The following is a 20,546-nucleotide window of genomic DNA, read 5'->3' on the forward strand; positions in this document are numbered from 1 at the left end:
CAATTGCACACTGTAAAAAACAGCAGTGTATTAGAATAAAAACCTGCAATAAGCAAAGTCATTGTAATTCAGAATCATTGCTGTCATAAGGCATATGAACATTTAGGCTCATCAGGAAACACTAAGAAAATCAGGAAGCATTTACTGTGTGCTACAAGATTTTTCTTGGTTTTCAAAACGTGTTTTGGAAAGTAAATAGTAACTGTGTATTATTTCTTATAAGATGAGTTGTAAGGCTGTGGGAGTGCATTTGTTTAGTGAATTTCATACTTAAAAGCTATGTAATTTAATTTGTAATTTTTTTCTACTGAAGTTATTAAAATGATATAACTGTGATTATCTTGGAATAAGAACTTGTATGCCTGTACTGAACAAAGAGATGAAGGAGGTTTCAGGTCAAGCCCTGATCGAGGTTACAGTAATTGGATTGCTCCTTTTTAATGGGAGAACTCTGGTTCTGATACTGTCACTGTGCTCTATTTGTGGCCTCCAAAATGAGGCACCTATCAAGATGCCTGATGTGATTTGACAGATGTTCCTTTTCCCAGGTTCCTGACCAGTATGGAACAATCAGAGCAGTAGCAGAAGGAAAAGCTGATCAATTTTTAGTGGGTACTTCACGAAACTTTGTTTTGAGGGGAACATTTAACGATGGTTTCGTAGTAGAGGTGCAGGTAAGCATAATTTGTTTTTTTGAAGTAAAACCCAAATATATAAAGGTTTTCTCTGCTGGTGTGTTATTTTAAGAATCTTAATTTTATTAATTGTTAAATCACATGTGGTTTCTTTCTAGGGACATACAGATGAACTCTGGGGACTAGCATCTCATCCTTTCAAAGACTTATTTTTAACATGTGCCCAAGATAGGCAAGTTTGTATGTGGAACTCTGTGGACCACACACTGGAGTGGACCAGGCTGCTAGATGTATGTCAACCCTTTAATTTAAATATAAAGCTAGAAAATAGGACAAAGCATTTAATTTCTGAAACACTCTTGTCCCACCTGATTGCAAGCAAAAATCCTGCAATTATGCTTTTAAAAACAGCTATCTGAAGCTTTGATAAACTTAGCAAGGTTCATCAGACATTGTGTAATGGTTACCATTGTTTGATGTTATTTTGACAAGCCAAATTGAATAAGTCTTAGTCCTTTATTCTTGTTACAGATTATTTTTTTTTCCCAGTTATTCACACAATCTGAAGAGGATATTGTGAGGGTTTGGCTTTAGATGTCCTTTCCTTACAGTCATTCATTTCGTACCTTGGCTAGTTCTCTGCTAATATCCAAGCAAAATTATTTTTTACACAGAAATGTTGGCCTTTTACTCACAAGGTGTTCTTGCAGTGTATGTCACTGATACTCTGAGAGAAGAGCTGTCCGAGGGTTAGCATGCTGCTAAGCAATGGGTTTTTCCTGTGTCAGCTCAGCTCAGACTTTCAGGATAGCTTTGGTCTAAGGAGAGGTGTTGGGCCCTCAGGATGCAGACGGGGCGATAACGTGTCTGTGCCTCCCTGTGCAGGAGCCCGGGCATTGTGCGGATTTCCATCCCAGCGGAGCAGTGGTCGCCATAGGAACCCACTCGGGCAGGTAAACACCTTCCAGCTGAGCTGTGATGACAGAAAGCCTAAAGGAGACACTTTATACAGTGCACCTTATAATTGGAGTTCATTTGCTTTTTATTATTTTTGCTTGAGGTTATGGAGCCTAAAAAGCATGGTGCAGGAGGGGGCAGAGCATCTTATATGTGTTAGACAAAGACAGAAGAATTGTTTGGTTGTTGTTAGGCTGGTTTGGTTTTTTTAAGATGAAATGTTAAATGAAAGCTCAGATCTTGATTTATTATTTTTTTTTAAACTAATTTTTGGCAGGGGTTTCCATGAGTACTCCTCATTGTCTGTTCCAAGTATCATATATTTCAATGTTATGAGCATGTTACATTTCTTTTTAAGACAGGTACAGTACAGATCTTTGTCCTTCCCAAATCAAACATACTTGCAGCCTTTTAAACTGAGGCGGATAGGCAAGTGAACAGACTGATATTTTGATTTTTGTGTAAGAGTTTGGCGTGGCACACTGCTGCACTGAAGTGATACTGAACTGTTCCTATTCTTCCTAAAGTCACTGTGCCCTTGCAAGCTGTCAAAGCTCAAATTGAGTCTTTTTAACTTGGGCTTCTTACAGTGGGAGATGGCATCATCTCCCAGGAAGGGAGTACCAGTGTTCCAATTAAAATAAAAACAGGTTGTTCATAGCATTAGAAAGGTGAGAGGGGCACATATTAAATCTACTAGAATTTTTGTTCTTTTTTTCAGTTATACCTCATGGTTGATGACTTGATGATAAAATAATGCCTGGTGCATGTAAGAAAATTGCGAATATTTTTGTGTTTAATTTGTGAACTAGAATTTTTTTTTTACCTAACCTCATGTCTAAAAACCATTTGAAGTTTGGTTTTTAGAAACTGCTGAGCATATGCAACACCCTTAAATTTTCCTGGAAAAATTAAATGCTAAATATTTTTAGGGAGTTTCCTCCAAGATGAAGATGCTAAATTCATTAGGTATACTGTCAGGCTACAAAACCAAGTTTACCTTCTAGTAAAAGCCTTGCTGAGCTCTTTTATATTTGATTACCACGTTGAACCTTTCCACCTTAAAATTATAAACATTAAATTGAATGAAGGTTTCTATCTTCATTAAACACAGCAGAATATACAGGCCTAAGAGTACTTTAAACAGGCTGTTTCTTCAGAGTTTTTAGATGTTTTTGAACTTATGTTAAAGCACAGTCAAGGCACGTTGCATGGCCAAAGCATTCAGTCTGTTGCTTGCTTTTGGTTGACTTTTTTTTTTCCCCTCTCCTGGACCATTTAGTATTGTAAGTTTGGCACATTCAGTTTAAATTCTTATTTTTAATTTACTTGAGGCAATGAGTTTATACTGTGTTCAAGAAGTTGATGATCATGGCCTTGTGGTTTTTTGTTTTTTTTTTTTTTTTTTTTACCCTCAGTAAAAAGAATTTTTAAGCAGTTATATTTTCACCATTATATTTTAGTGTTCTGAAATTGTATAGGTCAGTGATGGGTTTGAGATATACAAATGAAACTGAGTTGAAATGAGACCGGGTAAGTGTATAAGTGGATGAGAAATAAATGGAGTTGAGTCAAGATAAACAAAACAGTTTCAAAATTACTGCCTATGCAGCAGCATCATGCAGTGCTTTCTGTGCCAGAAAATCTGGTCCAAGAGAGTTATTTCCCAAGGAATGAGGGCTGTATCATATATCTCGATTAACATAAGAAAAAATAATCTCAAACCCATAACAAATATTTTAATAATTTGATTCATAGCCTAAAAATCTTAAAGCAGATATTAAATGAGACTAATCTGTTTAGAACTCAGTAAACCCAAACCTTGCGTGTCTGTTCTAGTGCTGCTCAGCTTTCAGCACAGAGGTGAGTAAGACAGGGACAAGGAATGGAGGACTAAGAAAGCTGGGTTTGTTGGTTAATGTTGAGACATCCAAAGAAAACTGAATTTTGTCCCTTTTTTCCCATTCTTGTCTGATTTTTTACTGTTGTGTGTCTTTTATCAGGCCAAACATCATGCTTTTGGTGGGTTTTTCACATATCACTTCCCATGATAAATATTTCAGTATCATTTCCCCTTTTGGGCTGTCTGCAAAGGGTCTACTGCAGGTTTTGTTACCACTTCCTTAAATACCTGCTGTGGACCTGATCATCAGTTGTTTGGCAGTACTAATTCTTTCTATGGATCCTGCTGCTTGCTGAAAAGGCACAGCTGGAAAACTAAAAAAGTTTTTTTTGAGGCACTTTTCAGATCCTTTTGCCATGCTTCCAGTGGTACTATTTGCAGGGAAATAGATCTTTCTGTGACTAATCGTGTAGAATATCTTGAGTACTAAGCATATGAGTAATCAAAGGCACTGTGGAAAAAAAAAACTAATAAGATTCTAACAAAAGTGTTAATATTGGTGAGAAAACTGAAGGCTGAAGGGCAAGGTTAGTGTAAGGCAGACCCACAAGGAAATAAATCAGGCAATAGAGCTATACATTACCTGTTTCTCACTGGTTCTGTCTGTCTTGCACACAGGTTATTCAGCAGTCCATGCCATGTGGGGTAGGGGGTTTTCTATGTGTATTTTGTTTCATTTCTTTCATGTGGCTTTCTAACCACAAGGTGGTTTAAGCCACTGGGACCAGGCTGCTTTCCAGATGCCTAGCTGTTGGACACTGGTTGAGCATGAGCTGGAATCTCATCTCCACCCCTAGAAAGCAATGTGTGATGTTGTTCCTGGAGTTCATTTTACAGCTTTGTTGTGGAATAAATGGTCCTAGTTTTAGCAATGTTCCACTGAGTTCACTGCAAGACAGAGGGTGGAATTCCCTTGCTCATTTCCACGGTGTTTGAACTTGCCATTAGGGATAGAAACCTACCTGTGGCATATGTTCATGGCTGTGAGAGCAGAAGTTTGGAGTAAAGTTAAATTCTGAGTACAGCTCCAATGTATTAAGCCATTTTGACACCTTCTCTTTTCATGATCTGTGTGTATGAATGCTTTTTTTTTAACTGGTTGTTGTCTCTGTGTTGCTAATGTTCAGTATATTTAGGAGTTGGGTGGGCATCAGACCCATTGAAAAATGCTCAGTTTCTGCCCATCTTGCACATGTTGCTCTCAGTAGCCATTTTGGTCTGTGTGCCAGTGAGTTTTTGTAAGCATCTCACATGTGCCTCATAAATAATAAACTGCAGGTTAAAAGTCATTGGTAAAGAATAAAAAATGCAATTAATTACCTTAGCTATAAATCATCCAAGCAAGAAATATAAAATAAAATGCTAGGTTATGAACTGTCAAATTCTAGTGAATGGTTGGTTATTCCTTCTTACTTTAATAAAATTATTCATAGAGTTGAAAAGGATTGAGAGAAGAATACCAAGCTAGAATAGAATTTGTGTTTACAATGAGTACAGAAATGTTTTCCACTTAGATCTACTACTTCTATTTTTTTTTACTTTGTTTTATAAAAACTGAAAGATCAGTTTTTTTAATCAAAACTTATCTTCAAAATAGGAAAGCAGAATAAAATTCAGCTTAAGGCTGAATGATGATAAGATGCAGTCATATTATCTGTATGGTGGTGTGTTTAATGTCCAGTAGATGTTTTGGTGATTATTACCATGTTCAGGGAAGGGGAAGAAATTGAATAGTATTTAGAATCTTTCATATATTGTTCTCTGAAACTTACCTTGCTTTGTGAACCAGAAAAGTGTTCCATTAAAAACAGATGTTCTCTATGTTGCCCTTGAGGGGCTAGCATAAGATGATGAAGGCAGAGCAGTGGTTATGGCTCTTTTACTTGTTGTTTTGTTTAGTGAAAGTGATACTTACTGGAATTCTCCTCTCTCTAGGTGGTTTGTTTTGGACGCAGAAACGAGGGATCTGGTTTCAATACACACTGATGGCAACGAACAGCTTTCAGTGATGCGCTACTCAGTAGGTAGGCAGACTTGTACAGTCAGAATAATTCTGATAAACCAGTTTGGTGTCTGTTGAATAGTGTTAAACTAGTCCCCAGGCATTAGAAGAGGCACAGCTTTGAAAAAATTGTTTCAAATGCTTCCTGTGTAACTGAGGATTTGCTTACAGATTTGTTTGTGTGTACTAAATGCTGGAATTTTGGAACTGCAAGCATCACCATCACCTTTCTCAGCCTTTTCTTCATGTTGAACTCTGCTGTCATAATAAATGCTAGCTTTTGTCCCCCAAAAAAAGTTCTCAAATAGTTGGCAGGTTAACAGAACAGTCTATAAAAAGCTTAATATTCCAGTGATATTTTAATATCCTTCTTAGTTTTCAAGTTCATTAATGCAAACCCATAAAACTAAGCTCATGTCTGTCTGGAAGTCAGAGCTGTTTGTGAAGTGTTTGCTCTGGGATTACATGGAGTCCAAACCAGTGTTGAGTCTCCTCTTCAGACATGATATGACAAATAGTCAGAGTCTGACTCCTCTCTGTTAAAACAGGATGGAAGAACACACTTGTAAATCTTTTTCTTGTTTGCTTTTGGCTCACATGCCATGTCAGCAAGCAAAATGTTCCTCTGATGCTGCCACATGTGACAAGCACTGCAATTTATTTTAAATTGCTGCTGTTCATTGACTCTCAGAGGTGTTTGATTGTGATTTGTGGCAGTTTCTGTCCACATATATATTTTTTAAAGGGAGACAAGATAGAATAGAAAAATGCTTATAATGTTTGAAAATTCCACATCGTTGTGAGTTTAGTGTTGATTTATTTGCAGTCCTCACCTCCAAAGTTAAGCTATCCGTAGACTAAATACTCTTCTGCATTTTTATGATGCATAAAACTTAAGTCTGCCTGCTGTCAACAGCTTTCAGAAATCCAATGCAGTCTGAGGGTTTATATCCTGTCCATTGAACACTTACTCTAAAAAAAAGCAGAAGTGAAAGAACTTGTCCAAAAAACATACACACAAAGTAAACAGATACAGCTGAAAAGAAATATAATGTAAACTGCTATAAATCCTTCAGTACAATTCACAAGAAGTTTAACTGAGACTATAGTCTTAGCAATAAACCTGAAATAATTAAAATTCACAAAACAAACATTCTATTTATTTATATCAAATATTCTGTGTTGTAGATGGCACCTTACTTGCAGTTGGATCCCATGACAACTTTATTTACCTCTACGTAGTAACAGAAAATGGAAGAAAGTATAGCAGATATGGAAAATGCACTGTAAGTTTTGGAGCGTGTATAATCATTTACATGATTATTACATCTTGTACATGCATTTTGATGTTATACATGCATTTAGATATTAAACAGTGAAACTCTTTCTGGATTGATGTTTTTCCCATTTGGTTACATGTTTAATAGGGTTTTTTCAGCATTTGATTGGTTTTAAACATCAGTCTCTTATGGCTACTGCATCTCTTAGTGTGCAGTGATCACTTTTGCATCAGATATGACTAATTTATCAGATTATTGCCTTCTTTTTCTGGAATGGGAAATTAGCAGTAGAGATGGAGAAATGCATTGTACCTATATGCTGAAACTTATTCAAGGAAAATATTACATTTTTTTGGGGATATTTTCCTTCTACTGGTAAAGTACTTTTTGTACTAACATAATAGAAGTGTAATTCCATTAGAATATGTACTCTTGGAGGCTGCAAATATACATTGTTTTCAGTTGAAATTGTTACTACTTACTACAAAATTTGAACTTCAGGAATGTGGCCCAGGGTAAATAGATCTAAATGTAGCATGGGTAGTGAAGTTTGTTATTTTTGTTACATTGGATGAGGTTGTCCCAGTGCTAAAAAGACTGACTATTCTCTGTAAGTGTTTACTTATCTAACATTCTGGCCTTAAGCTGTCTTTTAAGAATAGTGAAAATATTTACATTAAGGACAAGTGAAACTTAATGAGATCTGCAAATTATGTCATAAGAATAGTTTCACCTTTGAAATGTGAGACACACTAGAGCATTGGGGTCAGAGCAGCCTGTGTGCAGCTGTTGTGGGGTGCACAGGGCTGCCAGGGCAGGCAGCAGCCCTGGGTTTGCCCCATCCCTGCTGAGCCCACAGGAAGCTCAGACCAGGGCTGGTGGGGATGGCAGTGGACATCTGCACCTTAGTACAGCATCTCACCTCAACACTTGTTTTTTAACTATAGAATATAAAATCACTCAGAGATGGCTAAGCCTAACATACATAATATTTAGTTTGCTATGTATTTCAAGGTCTCTTTGAGCTCTTTGAAGATATTTAAGATAATTTATTTCTATGTATTATGTATGTGGAGAGAGCATATTGCAATTTAAAACAACATCTGGATGTCCTTCTATCCCACTGCCTTGGCAGGAAAGAGATTTGTAAAAATTGGTGTGGGAAAATTGAGCATTGTTATACCCAGGCAGAAGTGTCAAGGCTTCAAAGCAGATTTCTGTTATCCTTTTCCTTTCAGTGTGAGTGACTGCGTGTAGAATACAAAATCAGCAGCAAAGTTTGTGTCGGGGCTGAGCTCCTTGACCCTCCCAGCCGGTGCAGAAGGCAGCGATGTGGAGCTGCCTGGAGCTCACTGCAAGGCTGCAGATCCAATTTCATTTGCCCTACGCCTCCCCTGTGCTCCCTGCCAGCAGCCTGGCGGGCCCATACCAGCTTGATGCTAAGCAGGGAGACACCCAGGCATGCTCGGGACCCGGAGCGCTCTCCTGGCACTGCATCCTTCTGGCATTCTGTCATTCAGTAGCCTCACGGGTGACCTCCAAATAGTATGACTCAGTCCTCCTGGTAGTCAACTTCTGGTTGTTTCTTCCAGCTTGAATACATTATTTGAATTCTTTCAGAAGGATTTTATCTACTGAACCAGCATTAGCTGGTGCATAAGGGCTGTATGCCTGCTGCTAGGTTTAAATCCCCTCTCAGTCACAGCCAGGCATTCTGCTGCTGCTAGAGAGGCAAGACTGTGGCCTATGGGCCTGTTTCCACAGCAAGGAATAATTGGCTGTGATCAGAACTTCAGATGAGCCAAAACAACCATTTTGACTAGTGCAGCTGTTTTTTGAGGGCTCCAGCTATGCAGTCAGCAGTGTGAAGGTGTGGGCTGGGGCTGAACTTGCAGCGTGTCAGCAGTTCCTGGGTAGCTGCTGCTGTCTCCGTTTGCCTTACATCAGAGACACTTTAGCAAAAGAGGAGTAAGTGCTGGGCATTTGCTTAGAGGGCTGTGGGGTGAAAGCCATGCAGACAGCCACTCTGAAGTATTTGGTACACTGGATTTAACCTGAAGTGATTAGTGTGCCCGTCCTAGAGGCTGTGGGCATTTTGAGCCTTGCATCACTGAAGTCTGAAACAGATGAACACTGCCAATGGAGGAAGGAGTTTCCATTTAGTCATATAGTTTTTGTAGCTGGTAATAATATGAATCATTCATTGTATATAAAGGTACAGAAAAGGAGAGAGTAAAATGTTGCCTTATTGGTGGGCAGCTACCAAAGAAAGATTTTAATAGGAAATGGGATCCTCCTATTGCAAATATGAGAACAATGTTGTGTTCCAGTTCATCATTTGGTGATCACTTGCCTGAAGGGATTTTGCAGCCTGGAGCCCCCTGGCCAATTGCTTTGTTCCCTCCCCCCACTGCCCCAGGAATTTTAACAGCTGCCAAATGTCTGTCAGGATTTAGTAAATGACTGACCAATTATTTTCCATGTTGGAGTTCTTTTGCAATTGGAAGACTTGGAAAATAAGGGAGGGAGAAAAAAATCCTAGCCAATTGTGCACTTTTATTTTCATACCAGGTTTGCATGTCAGTATCATATGTCTCACCCATGACTGCAAAGCAGTTATGTCAATACACAGTTCCTCTGCTTGAGGCAGAGACTACTGCATAAGTAAACAAATCATAAAGGCCAGCTTTTCTCCTAATTGATTTTGCAGTCTCTCAGAGGACTGGGAACAGGGAGATGGGACGCAGGTGTATTTCTACATGTAATTCTGGAAGCAATCAGGTCTCTTAAAGTTCTCTGTGGAAGAAGCTGGCATGATGGGTGGCACAGCAGCCAGTGCAGAGCTTCTGAATGGCCCTGGTGTGGCTGCTGCAGGCTGTGCCAAGAGACCCTTTAGTGGGGCTTAGGGACATCTTGTTGATAATGCCCACTGAGAGAGGGACATGGATTGATGTCTGTCAGTCAAGAATGTGGCAGTTTTTTTCCTGTCAGAATGGCTATGAAAGGGAGAAAATAGATGGTCCTACAAGGGGAAAAGGAGCAGTAAGAAGAAATGGAAGGATGGAAGAAGAAGAGTGACATGGATGTTACTTTTATTAATTTGCTACCCATACTTCCTACCTTATTTAAATTTGTGGCTTTTCTGGAGCCTTTCATACCTTTATTATTACTCTTAGTTCCCTCAAAATAAGTTTGTGCGTAGAAAAAAATACTCTGTCCAGCTGCATTTGTCTTCTTCCTCAAAACCAAAGCCAAGTGTTTAACCCTCAGTGTGCTCTTAATGGTGATAACAACTAGACCAAAGGGTTTTGATTCCTAATAAAGATGACCCAGTGCCTGTAGGGAAGACACCTTTCAAAGCTGGTACTAACATGGTGCAGTGCAAAAAGAACAGCAGAGCCTTTAAACAAGCTTAGAAGCGTATTCTTGTCACACCAGTCCATGATCTTGTACTTCTGCATGGTGGTTGTTAACCAAGGTATCCTAAGTTTTTAGGATGAGCCAGGGTTATTTGCATGACTGTGCATTTAATGGAAGTTATTTTAAATGGATAGAGAAATAAAAAAATGCTATCTGTCACTTTTTTGTTAGGCTCTAAAACTGTGCAAGTTACTTGCTTTTCGCAATTAGTAGCAATGAGTATATTCCTAATTCCAGTATAAATTTGAGTTCATCTATATTTTAGCATCATGCCTTCTAGGAGTAAATCTTTCTGGAGTCCAAGAGGGCCAGGCTTTACAAGGAAGAGTGGGAGAGGCACGATGCCCAGCCTGCATTTGTTTAGCTGTTAGCAAGTATGGCAGTGGGACTGAGGAGCCTTTAAAGGCGCACAAGTGAATTGCAGCAGACCTGGGGCATGTGGGAAGGTGATTTTTTTTTTTTTTCTTCCCACTGTTAGCTCTCCTACCTGTGGGTGCAACTTCTGCTTCACTCAATTAAAATCAAGTGTTTCACACTGATGTTACTTCATTCTTCTTCAGGGACATTCCAGCTATATTACACACCTTGACTGGTCCCCGGACAACAAGTATATAATGTCAAACTCAGGAGACTATGAAATACTGTACTGTAAGTATGAAATTAAATACACTGGAAACAGAAATATGTATTAGCTGTCAGAGTATTTAGAAAAGTGTGTTTGATCAGGACTGTACAAAATGCTTACTGACAAAGGGACTGATTTGAACTTGTGTAACCTGATATCTTGATGTTATTCAGAGCTGTGTGTTACCTAATGGTAATGCCAAATATAGCTTACTTCTTTACAAGGTCATAAATCAGTTTAACAGTGTAGAATTTACAGAACGAGTGGCTCTACAACTTGATGTTGGCCAAAAGTTCTGTAGATTGAAAATAATATATACAGTTGTCTAATTAGTGTCAACAATACCAGTTATTTTGGGGGAATAAAATCAGTGGGCCTGTGCCACAGTTCTCTCCTGGGGTTTCTTGTTTGAAACATTATCTTGGCTAGTGGTGGTGAAAACTAAGAAAAGCAGCAATGCTACTTTAATGAGTTGGTGGTAATAATGTTTCTGTATTTGTCTTTTTTTAATATGTGAAAACGTGAATATAATACATAGTGTTTTTGCCAAAAGTTCAACATCAGTAGTGTGTATTAGTCTATTTTGAAATTGATTTTTTTTTTTCTTGTTTTCCTATGGCTTTAACTGGATCCAAGAGGATTGTAGTTTTTTTCCTTTTACAGGCAAGAATAGCTAACAGGTTTAAATATCTGTCACCTTAACATATTTTTTCTGCCTGTCACAGCTTAGGTTTCAAATCTAGATAGTGCAGTCTATCAAAAGGAAGTGTTGGTGCTTATAATTTCATGTACTGTGACCCATTATTACCAGCTTGGTGTATTGCAAGGCAATCTTTCCTTTTCTAGTTAAAAGCTGTAATGCAGTCTAAAGCTTCTCTGGCAATAGTTTTAAAAGCACAGCTTCCTGAATGATTTACTGAATTCTAGCACATCAGTGGAACTGGTAGGAAGAAGAAATTATTATATTACAGACTACATTAAAGCATTTTGTAGAGTTAGTAGCAGGGTACTCAAGCTGCAGGGAAGTGGTTTTGAGGTTATGCTATCAGAAGAGGGAAATGAGAAGTAAATGTGGCTCATAAAAACCAAGTAAAGCTTCAAGTATCTGGAATTTGATAAAGGTGCTGGTCTGTCTTTGCCCCTACAATTTAATTCCAGGTTGGATTTAAGGTGCATTTATTTACTGCATTAGCATCTCTTCAAAGAGCACCGGTGGAAATAAAATTTTGCATTGCATAACTCATCATTCACTTTTTTTCACAGGGGACATTCCAAGTGGCTGTAAGCTAATCAGGAATCGTTCTGACTGTAAGGATATAGATTGGACAACGTACACTTGTGTGCTAGGCTTCCAAGTGTTTGGTAAGCACTGTTTCACTTTCTTTTAAGCTACTAACCCTGTGCATTTGTGGTTTTGTTTGCTTCAATTTGTCATTAAAAGTACACTGTTAATGATTTTTAAGGGATGGTGCTGCAATCATAGACCAAAGTGACTGACCACAGTATTTGTGCTAAGGTGCACCAAGTGTTCTATAGAAAATGTACAATTGATTTCTATTTAGTTCTTGAAGTTAGGGGGTTGACTCTCCCACTATAATTTTAGGCTACCAATTATGGAGGCACTGAAGCAACAGGTTTATATTTTAAAGTGCTCATATGGCACATGTGCATTCTCCTTTGTTTACCTTGTTTTGGGACAGGAACAAGAGTGTTACAAGTGTAGGTTATAGTTCATAAATTAAAATTATGACAACACTTTGATACCTGTAGTCAAAGGTGAGTAATATACTCTGTTTGTAAAGAATAAAAATGCTTTAAAGCATAAACAGATTTCTACCTAGCAGCTTATTTTTAAAATATACAAAAAAATTTTAAAAAGCTGACAGATCTGCTTTTAATAGTACCATTTTAGACTGTGGCAAAACAGTTCAAATGGCTCTGTTGGCCATAAATGAGGAACCCCTCTGTGAAGGGTCTAAAAGTAAGGCTCAGCCTCCCAGTGAAGTTCTGGGACCAGGGTTGGGAACACCTCTCTTCTGCCACTGAGATCAGGCACCTGCCTCTGTTCTAGTCAAAATACCAAAAGCAAATAAATCAGCAAATTCTTTAGAGGTGAGGATTAGATCTACAAATCTTCTCTTCACAGCTACTAGAAGGTCAACTTTGAATACGAGCTTACGTGCAGGATAGAAGAAAATCAGAGAAGTGTGAGTCCTTTCTGTAGCTTCTGACAGTTTTTGTGCATATTTAAGGGCTGTCATGTGCTTAATAAGCAAGTAGCCTCAAAGGATTGAGGTTGGTGTGAGGGCTAACACTGACACACTTGTGTGGCATATTGGTCGGGTGGAGGGCATTTGGTGCTTAATAACCAGGCATGATTTCCTTTTTGGATACCAAAGATCTGAGACAATAGGGAAAAAAAAGGGATCAGAGAAGGAAGCTGACTAATTGATAGACTGCATAAATATTTCTGAGTTCTTTGGAGCTTGGTATGTAGCAGAAATAAAAAGGAGCTTGCTCTTTCTGGAGCTAAATATTGTTGCTCATTGCTAGTTTGATAAAAGTACTGGCTTCTATTAGGCTGAGAACTGTGAACCAGACTCTGTATTTGAAGATGTCTTTATTCAGTCTGTCTGGGTGATGTAGAAGCATCTCTTCTCAGTGACCTTATCACTCTCTACAACTTCCTGAAAGGTGGCTGTAGTCAGGTGAGGGTTGGTCTCTTTCTCCAAGCAGCAACTGATAGAAAGAGAGGACACAGTCTCAAGCTGCATCAAGGGAAGTATAGGTTGGATATTAGGAAAAAAAGTTTTTTACCGAAAGGGTGATAAAGTTCTGAAATGGCCTGCCTGGAGAGGTGGTGGAGTCACCATCCCTGGATGTGTTTAAAAAAAGACTGGATGTGGCACACGGTGCCATGGTCTAGTTGAAGTATTAGGGCATGGGTTGGACTTGATGATCTTGACGGTCTCTTCCATCGCAGACATTCTGTGAATCTCCTATGCTCAGACAATGTAAGCCTAGGCTAACAAGGAATTGGACCACAGCAGTCATTTCCTCACTCGCTTTGCTCCTGTGACTGCAATAATAGTGCAGCACAAAAGCCTTTTTAAAAATGGAGTATCAGAAGATTCAGGAGAGGCCACAGAAAGTGAAAAGCAAAACGCTGATGGTAATACGATGTCTTTCACCAGGAACAAGGAAAACACTTTGTAAGGACTGCATTTTCCTTATGGAATAGGCTTGGAGCTGAAACATTCAACATTTTTTTGCAGAGTACTTAACATCTACCAGAAACATGGAGGTAGCAGACTATGTTACTACTGAACTTTTGCCACTACATTTGGTAGTAGAGCAGACAGAATTAGGGCAGCAGCTCTCTGGAGTGAATCCCAGGGCTTTCCCAGAAGTGTCCTTTACTCCTGACCTAAGGAGGTGAGATGTGAGAGTGCAGAAAGAGTTTGGTTTCACATCTAGACCACTGTCTTTGTCTTTTTAACAGCTGTTAGATAGAAGCTGTTAGTAGTGACTGGGGCCAGGCTGGGCATGAGCAGCTCCCATAACCACTGTTTTGAGAAACCATTTTACTTATTGCTTTTGGAAGTGGTTAAGTCTCCTGATCCTGTCTGCATTTTCTTTTGGATTAATACAAACTTCAACTTCTGAATTAAGTTGAATTAGTTTCAACTATTCTCAAAATCTTCAGTGTGCCAGAGAACCTGGGCATGAAATAGATAAAGCAGATAATGTGATGGTATTCCAGGGCAGAACAGAATATATTTAAACTTCCTAGCCAAGATTCATCACGCCCTAATTTTATGCTGTCTGCTAGTCTGACAACCTTTGCAGAATCTTAAAGTTATGGTTTGACCTCAGACAAAGGCAAGTATTTTCCCATTAAATCAGACAGTGCAGCTAAGCCAACCTATCAGATACTTGCTAATCTGGCAAGTGGTCAGCTGGCTCAGGGATCCAAGCAAGCCAGGGGCTGCTCACTGATGTTCAGGAGGGAGGGTTAAGTTTGTGGGATTTGGGCTTTTGGGGTATGTGTTTTACAATTCAGCTCTGTGGGTAGTGTGCCATAGGATCAGGCATCCCACTGTTGTCAGCAGGAGGGGGAGGATGGAAATGTGTGGTTTGGATGAGAACAGCATCGCTCCTTTTGGCAGTTGCTGTTACTGTTGGCTCAGCAGTGTCATCACTCTGCACCCCAAACGCTTGAAGTCAGTCTGGGGTTTGCTGCACATTTCCCACAGTTTTGCCTGGACAGATTCTTTTGAGAGGCTTACAGCTGTTTAGCAGAATTTGTTAAAATTCAAGTACTGCTGTTGTGCCTTATAATATAAAGTCCTGTTACTTTGGATGTTTTGTTATTTTTGTAGGTATTAAGAATTTTTGCAGTTATCTTAAGAATTCAAGACTCAGTCATATAAATGTCTTGGATTTTTTATGTTTGCCTGATGCATTGAAAGCAAATCCTGCTGTCTTATCACAAAGCATTTCCTTACATTTGGAGCAGCTAAAGGACTTTGGTGAACATAAAAGATGTTTAATAAAAGCTTTAATCTTGAATATTAGTCCTTTTAATCTTAATTTAATAAGAAGAGGAAATTAAAAAGAAGAGGAAATTGCATAGTTCTTTGTCAAAGCCTGCCTAAGGTGGTAGCTGAAACTTCAGGCATTTATTACTACATGATAACAGTATTTCATATATAGAATGAATGAGGAAAGGTAAAATTCATTCAGGTTGAATTACTTGAAAATTCTTAAATAGTATATATCTTTCTCACTTTTATTTCATTGATGTGAGAGCACTAAAATGTTTCTGAATACTTTCCTAAGCACTTCATGTCTTTATTAGTAAATTACCTACAATGTAGCTTATTGGCATTGTAACAAATTTAACAAGCTGCCTTTGTTATTCTTCAAAGAAAATAAAGTTCTTACTCCACCCACTGAAGAATGGGGAAAAAACAGCTTTAAAGTTAAACGCTCTTTGCCATTTTGCTAAAAACAAGAATATATGGCAATTCTGAATTGGCTTTTTGTGCTGTATAAAACAGTAGACAGCACATGGTTTTTATTTTATTGAAGTCAGCAACTGTAAGGGAGGAAGAAGATATTTTCTTATCTGATAATCAACAGCCCTCTTGGTGAATTTGACACAGAGTTTTTCGGGGTGGGGGTGAAATTTGAGGGGTGAAAATTCCACCTAGCTCCTACACCTAATCATGAACCCAAATCTGATTTTAAAAACATGGTACCTTTGGCATATCTTACAATTCCTTGCTTACCTTTTTGCTCAGCTTTCCATGTCAATGTGAATTGTCTGTTTTATTATGGGAATGTCTAATGTCTTGATGTTTTGTTAAAATAATTTTGTTTAGAATCTCTCCCATCCCAAATTTAATCAGTGTTTTTCATCTAGGAAATGTTGTTATTCTTTTGTCTAGACATATCTGTGTCATTCTTTTGACTTAAAATGATATTGAATTGTACTTAAGCACTTGACAGCACTTATGTCTATGAAACTTGCACATGCTGGGTTTCTGTGCAGAGTATCATCAATCAGTTGTCTTCTTTGAATTACACATATACTAAGATTTGAAGTACAAGAAGTCAAACAAATGAAACCAGAGAAGAAGGCAGTAGGACCGCAATGTACAGTACCTGGGTTTGCCTTGTGCTTCAGCATCACTGTTGCTTTTAAAATGTCTGTGCATGAATGACAGTATTAAGAGTTACCAGTTTAGCAGCAAATTTAATCTAAAGATAAGGTTTAAACAAGACTGAGGTTTTGAACCTCAGGAAACAAATGTTAAGCCCAAGATGTTATCCTGGCTGAAACTGAGGGTGTGGGAGAACAGGGTGGGGGGAGCAGCATTAGCCTAGCAAAATATTAATGGCGTTTAATGCAATGCACATTCCATTTTCCAGGTGAATTTCTGTCTTACCTTTTGTTCATCTTGCCTTTTCTCACAGCTTTATAGATTTTATTTTTGTTCATGAATTGTCTGTTGATTTGTTTCCAAAACCACCAATGCTGAATATCTGCTGTACTCTTTCCTAGGAGTTTGGCCCGAAGGATCAGATGGGACAGACATAAATGCCCTTGTCAGAGCCCATAACCGAAAAGTGATAGCAGTGGCTGATGATTTTTGTAAGGTCCATCTCTTTCAGTATCCCTGTTCCAAGCCAAAGGTAAGTCTAGACCAGTCTAGTCCATGTGCTTGTTTACATTGCCTGAAGCTTTCCTTGCCTCCAGCATAGTTGTTTTGGAGCCTGGCAGGCAAAAACTACCAAGAACCCCCCATTAATTTTACATAAAAAGTAGAAAGTGTAAACAATATAAATATACAGCAATATACCTGAAAGAGAACTGTCAATAGTTATCCTTAAATTCTGGCGACAAGGCTTGATGCTTTGTGTTTGCTGGCCTTAATGTGAGGTCCATTACTTTTTCTATAAAGATCTAAATCTGTTCCAAGTTGCAAAGAAGAGAAGTAGTATTGTGGGCAATCTAATATAAATATAATTCCTTACTCTTTTGTGAACTAAGACCTCTCTTGAAGGGCTAAGCAAAAATATTAATGGTTTTAAATTTCCATATCATATGCTCTTCCAGTCAACATGTGATTTATCTTTCTGCTTGTTTTCAATAGGCCCCAAGTCACAAATACAGTGCTCACAGTAGTCATGTGACAAATGTCAGCTTCACCCATAGCGACAGTCACTTGATTTCAACTGGAGGGAAAGACATGAGTATTATTCAGTGGAAACTCGTGGAGAAGGTAACTCTGCCACCAAATGACATTGTCCTGGATATCAGTGCCACCAAAGTGCCCATCCCTGCCAGTGAAAACGCTGTGCAGTCTCCTGCACATCTCCCACAGCCTTTTAATGAAATGAACCAAAATGAAAGTGTAACTGGCAGCTCTCCGGCTTCCTTGGAGAGCAACTTGGAGCAGTCTGCAGAGCACAGCGAGGAGCACAGTGAGGAGCAAAGCGAGGGGAGCAGCCTGGATCCTGCCGAGCCGAGCTATGAGGAGCCCTCCAACGAGCTGAGCGAGGAGCACAGCGAGTCCACGGTCACGGAGGAGCAGCAGGATAACTCACCGGTGTCTTAATGCTCCCAGCTCAGGTGGTTGTTGTTTTCCCGTGGTGTGCGTGCTTTCATTACAAGGGTGAGGGTTCAAATAGGGAAGAGTAGCTGAGATTCATGACCGCTCCAGATTTTGAGTTTCAGTGAGATTTTTAGTCTGAGCTTCAGTTCAATGTGTGGAACCATCCCAAGGGCCTGGCTTGATGGTCTGTAGCAAGATCTGGTCGCAGTTAGTAGTGGACATTACTATAGATCCATTTCAGTTCTGAAATTGCTGTCAGGAAGTGGCATGAAATACATACTGGAAAAAAGGTTAGCTCTGAGAATTAGCTGAAGTAGACCACCTTAACTATGTGGAAGTGCTTTCTAGAAGAACTGAGCTAATGGGAAGCGCTGAGCTGTTCCAGCTGGGAAGCACTGTGCTGCTTTTTCCAGGTGCAAAGACAAACAGAATGAAAAAACCAACCAAAAAGCTCTTTGTAGGGCTGTTTTCCTTTATTTTTTCTTGAGAAAAATAGAGGAAAAATAATGTAACAATGCCACATGTATGGCAATGCCTTCTTGATCTAACACATATGCAATTTTCTAACACTACTAATTCCTCGTGGAGTCTGGATGTGTTCAAAGTTGGTCTGCCCTGGGTGCTGCTAGTTCTAAGGCAAATCCTGTTAAGGAATGGTGTTGACTGTTCCATTTTCACAGACTCTTAACTAGCAGACTAACCAAATACTGGCATGTTTCACTTTTCATGACCTGAAAGCTGACTTAACTATAGGACATAATTGTCTCTTCAAAGAATTGCTTGCCTAGAGAGTTGGAAACTTGAGAGAATCTTTTACAGTGACTTTGATGTGAACAGCAGAAGAAGCATGACAAGAACACAGAAGTCAGATGGGCTCCAGAGTTAAACTTTAAGCCTTCAAGCAGAACTTGCTCCATCCCTAGTATGAAAAATATAAATACAGTTAACTTAAATTATTAAATTGGTGCTTAGAATTAGTAAGTTGATAACTTTTTTCTGAATTTTTAGAGGTAATTCTTAAAAATCATTAAACTGCAATCTCTACTTTCTGTTTTTGTTTTTTTTTTTTTTTTTTCCCCTGGTTCCTTTAGCAGTTGTGATATGAGCATACAGTAATTTAGATGATGATGATGTGATTTTTTTGTTTTCCCTAGACTTGCTGATCTATTGTTTTTGTGATTTTATTTCCACCCCACCCCTCCCCAGGTTGCTCTAAGCCATGCAGCTCTCATGTGGCTATACCTGGCCAGTTACGGGATATCTTGGCATTTGTTATGCATTTGGAAAGTACTTTTTTTTTACAAAGTTTTTCAGATAGCTACATTTTTTTTCTTAAGTGCATACATTTCCTACTTTAAAAAAGATATAGATTTACTGGCAGATATCCATTTCCTATGTACTTGTTTATATTTTGATTACATAGAATTTTCTTTTTTAACTTGCTGCATTGTGCTGGTATTTTAGTTCTTAGTTAGAATATCATGTTTAGAAACTTTGGATGAGTTCATAAGTCTTAATTGTGCAAACGTTTACGTGATTGTGCCATTCCAAAGTGCATCAAAACTGTCATTCCCTTACTAGTATCTTCTCAGGAGAAATGCTACAGATCAGGTATTTAGTCATCATTTGGAAAGATAAAAACAAATGGACTCCCAAAGGACATTTAGAACATTTATATATAAAATATATAAATATATATATACACACATATATATATATAGAAAAAAAATATCCTCTTGTTTACAACAGTTCCAGAGAACCTCAAAGTAGTTCCCTTCAGCTGGAGGGAGATATGGATTCCAAGCAACCCATCTGTTTAAACTGTGCTCTGTACATAGAGTTTTACTGGAGAGCTCTAGTATGCCTGACTTGCAAATTTGCCAAATAGCAGCAGTTGAAGATAAAGTTCATCAGCTCATCAAAGTTCTTGGTTACAAATGAGGAATATGCTGTAGGTTTAGAAAATAATCTTAGTAAAGGAGAAGGGATAGTAGAGCTAATGAGGCACAGAGAGCTCTCTGTCATTTTTATGAACTTCACATAAGCAACACATTTCTCTTTGGAACATCTGTCACCTGGGGTTGCCATATAAGTGAGAGTTAGAGTTGTGATATTCTTGTGTAGTTCAGAAGACTCTACTAATATGCAAAAAGCCTTACAGCTTTCAATTGCTGGCAACTACTGTTTAACAAATAATTAAATCTGTGATAATGGATGGAAATGGGATTATGTAACTGTAGATGTTTTAGAAAAATAATTGTGAATGAATTATGATTAAGAGTGTTTCATGTGAAGATGTTTGAGCCATTTCTATCTATCATGCATTCCTGTCTTGAGGCAGAAAACTTTGAAGATTAAAAAAATAAAATAATCAAAATAAAATATTACAGTGTCTTTCTCCATATCTGTTCTGGTTCCTTCTGTACATAAAGTGGATGCTGTCATCATAGTTGCAGTGTTGGGGTCTGTGATTTTGAAAGAATTCTCTCAACGTGTGCTTTTATTTGAAACCTCCCAAGCTTTCTAAAAATAAGTTAACTCAGCATCGTGTATACAATTGTCAGATCTAAATATTGCTCTTGTTTATGTCTCAAAAGTTC

General features: G+C 38.4%; 1 protein-coding gene across 8 annotated transcripts in view; it reads left to right on the forward strand.

The window, feature by feature from the left end:
- EML4 (EMAP like 4) overlaps positions 1 to 20,328 on the forward strand; it is a 146,911-nt gene extending 126,583 nt beyond the window's left edge. For all 8 annotated transcript variants that reach the window (XM_068185829.1, XM_068185830.1, XM_068185827.1 and 5 more), the window contains 9 exons: positions 549 to 674; positions 794 to 925; positions 1,521 to 1,588; positions 5,431 to 5,519; positions 6,686 to 6,783; positions 10,758 to 10,845; positions 12,086 to 12,184; positions 16,893 to 17,023; positions 17,485 to 20,328. In XM_068185829.1, the coding sequence (XP_068041930.1) occupies positions 549 to 674; positions 794 to 925; positions 1,521 to 1,588; positions 5,431 to 5,519; positions 6,686 to 6,783; positions 10,758 to 10,845; positions 12,086 to 12,184; positions 16,893 to 17,023; positions 17,485 to 17,949 (1,296 nt within the window). In that variant the 3' untranslated portion in view covers positions 17,950 to 20,328. The remainder of the gene's footprint in view (positions 1 to 548; positions 675 to 793; positions 926 to 1,520; positions 1,589 to 5,430; positions 5,520 to 6,685; positions 6,784 to 10,757; positions 10,846 to 12,085; positions 12,185 to 16,892; positions 17,024 to 17,484) is intronic.
- Positions 20,329 to 20,546: the final 218 nt, after the last annotated feature.

The sequence above is a fragment of the Anomalospiza imberbis genome, chromosome 3 (genome assembly GCF_031753505.1).
Source record: "Anomalospiza imberbis isolate Cuckoo-Finch-1a 21T00152 chromosome 3, ASM3175350v1, whole genome shotgun sequence".
Taxonomy (NCBI): Eukaryota; Metazoa; Chordata; class Aves; order Passeriformes; family Viduidae; genus Anomalospiza; species Anomalospiza imberbis.